Source organism: Ruditapes philippinarum, unplaced genomic scaffold (assembly GCF_026571515.1).
Source record: "Ruditapes philippinarum isolate M1 unplaced genomic scaffold, ASM2657151v2 ctg144_1_1_1_1, whole genome shotgun sequence".
Classification (NCBI taxonomy): domain Eukaryota; kingdom Metazoa; phylum Mollusca; class Bivalvia; order Venerida; family Veneridae; genus Ruditapes; species Ruditapes philippinarum.
The window spans coordinates 139,479-144,800 of NW_026862875.1; the positions used below are offsets into that span (position 1 = coordinate 139,479).

A 5,322-nucleotide genomic window follows, 5' to 3' on the forward strand; every position below is an offset into this window, starting at 1 on the left:
AAATACTGCTTTGAATAAAGGAAAATTAACACTCTATAATGAAAATATATATAAAACTACATGTATATTGCTCACTATTCCACAAAAGCATCAGTCATTGTATGTCCATCCCATAAAAATACTTGGAACATGTTTGTATCTAAAATGGATCTCAAATTGTTTTTCATCATTTAAAAATCACATATACAAACAATGAAATGTGATACATCTTAAAATGTATAAAAAGTAATTAGTTGCCACCAATGTAAACAATGTTAAAATCAACAACAGTAACAAATGAGCCGCGGGATGACAAAACCAACATAATGTGTTTGCGACCAGCATGGATCCAGACCAGCCTGCGCATCCGCGCAGTCTGATCAGGATCCATGCTGTTCGCTTACAACTCTATAACAAGTAGAGAAAGAGAAACTGATCAGACTGTGCGGATGCACAGGCTGGTCTGGATCCATGCTGGTCGCAAACCCATTATGTTGGTTTTGTCATGACGCAGCTCATATGAGTATCATACAAAGCATATACAGTTACACCTCTGCAGAACAAAAACTTTTCCCATGCAAAGACTTTGGCTTTTCTATAGAGAATTGTATTAGCTATTAAAAAGTCTTTCTCCGGTAAATTTTTTGTAAAGAGGTAGTTGCTTTGCTGAGGTTGCACTATACATGAATAGAAACGATGGTCAATATAATGCTTTTATAATTAAGACAGTGCAAAGTCCTTTTTTTTTTCATAAAGACACTTAAATTTTGTTTTCTATAAAAATAATCTACAACAATTTTTCTTTTATTTTTTTTCTGTATTTTTAAGCCACACAAACACTGTAACTCAGTGTTCCACTTACAAGTTTTACTGCTATGGATAAGTTCTCATGTGCAGTATATTACAAATATGACAAGAAATCTGCGAAGAACAACCTAACTTCCATAACCTGGCTGGGTATCTTCCTCACATGAAAAAATTTAAGTCCATGGCAAGAATTACGAAAAAAAAGAAAAAAAGAAGATAAAAAGAAACTGGTAAAAAGCGAGTGTTTCTAGCATGCACCCTATACATTACAAATCAATATTTTTCTAAAAATAACTTGTTGTAAAACTATGTGTCGTTTTAAAAGCAATACATCTAAAAAAAACACCGTCTATCATCATCTGACTCAACCTATATCTTCACAGTGAAATATATACAATATCTGATGGAAATGAATGATATAATCTCTTCCCATGATATAAATGTAATACCATCTATAAATCTCAAGATATCATTTTGCAGTGCGATATTTTACACCCTTTTTCAAGTTTTATTGACACATCCACTGGCCTGAATTTTTATTCTTTTCAGCTGTAGATATTCTCTCATGCTATGTTCTCCATAGTTCCGTACCCTTTACTATTTTCCGAACTCCGTCTCTCAATTATTTTGTCATTATCTGGGCTACTAAAAATGGTCCTAAACACGTCCTTGACATTTGTTAAAAACCATCCGTCATTGGTTGTCCGTTGTATACTACTGTGGAACTGAAAATCTGCAGCTTCTATATGGGTACCTCTTCGTCTGCGGAGGTTAACGTAATAAACTCCACCTATTACAAGAAGGGAGACAACCACTAATGCTGAAATAACTGGAACCAAAACATACGCAGCTGAGTGACTGCTGGGCGGCACTGGAACTGAAAAAGAATGGAAATGGTAATACATTTTGATAAAAAATGTGCCTAGTCCAAAACTCGAACTTTAATGTTGTATATAATCCTAAAAACTTTCGTTGCTCAAATGAAAAAATAAAAGTGACATTATGCTAATCCAAGTGTAAATGGTGAATGTACTGGAAAAGGACATTATAACTTTAAATTTTGTCATAATTGTTTTTAATTCATTATTTTGTTTTACATAATCAATCAATAACTCTCATGACCCACAGGAATTCCTGTAAATAACCTTCGGAAATGTTCATTTAATAAAAGAGTGAGGCCGACTTTTTTAATTTTAAGGCAGTTTTTATATTTTATTCTAATTATTTGTCATTATCAAATACTAGTAAATCGCCATTTTAACAGTCAATCTTTTATAAATGCTCAACTTGACAACGGTAAAATTATGATATTATTATGATAATGTAATTACAATAATTAGTTCAAAATACCTTCTCTAAAAGTCACATTATTGTTTTCCATTCCTTTATATTCCTTTTCACTCGTTTATTTATAATTCTATTCTAAATTCAAATATATCTTTTCCTTTTTATATAGTAACAGGGTCATTATTTATCTAAACATCAAATTTGACAACTATTTCCTGATTGAATTGTCTAATTCATAACAATATGTGTGAACACTGATGTAATTGGATAAAAGTTATAAACTAATTGGCACTTGACATAAGAGGGTCCAGTCATCACATTGAGGTTGAAAATGTAGTCATTTGATATGTTCTAGATTACAGTAAGTGAATTACTGAAGTAACTAAATTGACTTCATCATTAAGGTATGACACTACTGCAATGAATCTGTGGAACAATATATTAATAACTGTTTTCAGAAAGTTGTTTCAAACTCTTTGGGGAAAAATCAAATTTTCCCAATATTTTGAAATCTATTTCAATTTTTCACATGAGAGTAATTTTGAATATGCACGACAAAAATCTGACTCATTCGTGAATAATTTGTACATATGATTGCTAAAATCAATATGCGGCTGAAGTCAGCAGTTTGTTTGTTTGGTTTTATGGCACACCCATTATAGATAAGGTCATATGGCCGAAACAGGAAAGATGATTTTGACAAACTTAGTGCAACAACAATGCTCAAAACCACTTTACCTGCTAGAGGAAAATTTCGATAAAAGAACCTGCTGACTAAATAGCTTTCAGAACAGACCAAGATCAGATGGCACCGATATGCCGGCTGATTTAGGTCTGTACTGGTTCCATTAGTACCTTCCATAGTCGCCAACAAGCTTAGTGTTTAAAGAAACAAAACTGATACACATACCATTATTTACAGAAACATCATGATTCTTTGACACTACACTGACATCATTCTCGACGTAGACAGAGAGGAAGTACTTCCCTGTTATTGAAAACTTTCTTTTAGGTACTGTTATCTTAAATATTGACTTGTCTGTCTCGTTATAACATTCCCTTTCAAGCTCCTTACTGTGATGTGCCAGCTTCAGTTTCCAACAGAACGTGTATGGTGGACTGTGAAAATATAAAAAAAAAAGTCTTTACAATAAAACAATTAATTGCTCTTCATAAGAAAGCTAAACTTTGTATCGCAAGACCATAAATATAGTTCAAATTTTTACAGCAAAAATGAAATCACGCAAAAGCCGCATTGGCTTTAAATGACTGGTACATTCTTATCTTCAAAATGTTAAACAAAAATTGATTAAAGATAATTCTAACAAGCTTCACGCCATTCCCCTACCAAACACATGGGGTAAAGTGCATTATTATGCAAGATATGCACAGCATAAAAAAAGAATGCTAACATGCCATATGACATCAGATATGACATCAATAAACCAAATGATGACAAGAATATATAACTTCTATGCTCAATGTAGTTCAACATATTTGTATCAATTCTCATTTTTTTTAAATTAGCATGTTAGAATGGAAATAGATATTATTATTCATGCATTTAAGTATAATATTGCACAGTTTATTGTTCAAATGCTTTTTAATTAATCACTCAGGCCTAACGACCTTTGTGATTACATTCCTATGCATTTGAACTCGAACGCACTCAAAATTTTGAAATTTATTACCTAAACAATCTTTTAACTTTTAATTTATGTATCTGAGCACATTACAGACCCCAGATTTGAACATTTTATTAGCTGAAAGAATAAAGCAATGTTAGCTTACACATCCATGCCATATGACCCCGCTCTATACTGCAAGTTGCTCAATTTCAGCATTTTGATAAATTTAAGCTGCATGCCTCCAGAGAAGCCAAAATATTTCAAGAGAAAAATTTACTATGATTTTATGAAAAGTAAAAATATTCACAATTCAAGGAACTATTTACATCTACATGTTATATGCAATTAATGACTGATTTTGAAGTGTTTTTTCACCATATTTCTACTAGATGACTACCAAAGTAATGGTTATTTTTGCATATTCTGGATGATTTTTGGTGATTTTTATAGATTATAAATGCTGTTTGCAATGTGAAAATTTCTGTCTTTTCTTTGTTCAGTTGACAATAATTTACTTTTTAATATACTTTAGTAAAAATTAGCATGAAACTGGAGGCATACTGTATTAACAATGGATTTTGTTCCGATTTCAAAGCAGGGGCCAAATTTATTATACAAAAACTTTTGCAGGGTTAGGAATTTGAAATTGGGGGTTAACTTGCCCTTGAAACTAACATTTTAGTTTAAAACTTTCAATTTTTTGTTATTAAAATTTGTCTTTTCCCTTCCCAGTTTGGGGGAAACTCCCCGCCAGGATCTGGGGAAAAAAATAAAAATTAAAAACCACAATATGAGGGATTTTTTGCCACATAGTATTTCAATGGGTGATATAATTTAAAAAACCCCCCCCCCCCCCCCCACTTAAACCCCCTTAATTTATTTCCCATGTACTTTAATTTAAAAAAAATATGTTTTCAAACAAAAGGGAAAAAGACAAAAAATTTTCTGTAAATCATGGGCTAAATATAGTTGATAAATTTTTTTTAAAAAGGGATCATGTTTTAAAATTTTTGGCACATAATAAAAATCTTTGCCTCTTGGGGAAAAATTTTTGACCCCAAAAAAAAAGCATTTTTAAAAGACTTTAAAAAACCCCATATGAAATATTTTGGGCAACCAAATACAAAATGTTTGGTTAGGTTTGGTTTTACAGACTTTCAAACAAAAAAGGGTATCGTTTGGGAATTTGTTGCCATTATCCCCCAAATTTTAAAAAAAGTCCCCTTAAAAAGTGATCAACCCCCCCAAAGGGTTTTTCGGTAAAAAAAAAAACAATTTTCAATTGATTACATCATTTCCATGTACTTTTAAAAAAAACAGGAAATCACTGAATTAAAGAAACATAAAATGACTGAGTCTTTAACTTTCCTTAAAGTCACTAACAATTGAACAAATAAATTTTTTCCCACATATTGTTATAAAAATATTCATTCTATAGCTGGCCTGTAACATCCCATTTACTTTCATGAAAATTCATTTCAATAGTTGAATAACTATTTTATTAGACATAATAAAAGTAGGGCAACGTTGGTTTTATCTTAAGCTGCAGAAATCAAAAGTGATTAGCTTTTGCCACCAGTATAGAGCCATGGGCCAGCCTATACATCCATTCAGTCTGACC

General features: G+C 31.7%; 1 protein-coding gene across 2 annotated transcripts; it reads right to left on the minus strand.

The window, feature by feature from the left end:
- Positions 1-410: 410 nt before the first annotated feature.
- LOC132720469 (uncharacterized) lies at positions 411-3,207 on the minus strand. 2 transcript variants are annotated; one of them, XR_009624355.1, is made up of 2 exons: positions 2,984-3,207; positions 411-1,663 (listed from the first exon to the last, which is right to left on the minus strand). XR_009624355.1 is itself a non-coding variant. In XM_060704617.1 (2 exons), the coding sequence occupies exons 1-2, from the start codon at positions 2,165-2,167 to the stop codon at positions 1,350-1,352; spliced, it is 345 nt and encodes a 114-aa protein (XP_060560600.1). In that variant the 5' UTR covers positions 2,168-2,319; the 3' UTR covers positions 417-1,349. The 2 variants fall into 2 exon arrangements, 1 of the variants encoding a protein (XP_060560600.1); XM_060704617.1 differs by lacking the exon at positions 2,984-3,207 and adding an exon at positions 2,137-2,319 and having other exon boundaries at positions 417-1,663.
- Between the last annotated feature and the right edge of the window lie 2,115 nt (positions 3,208-5,322).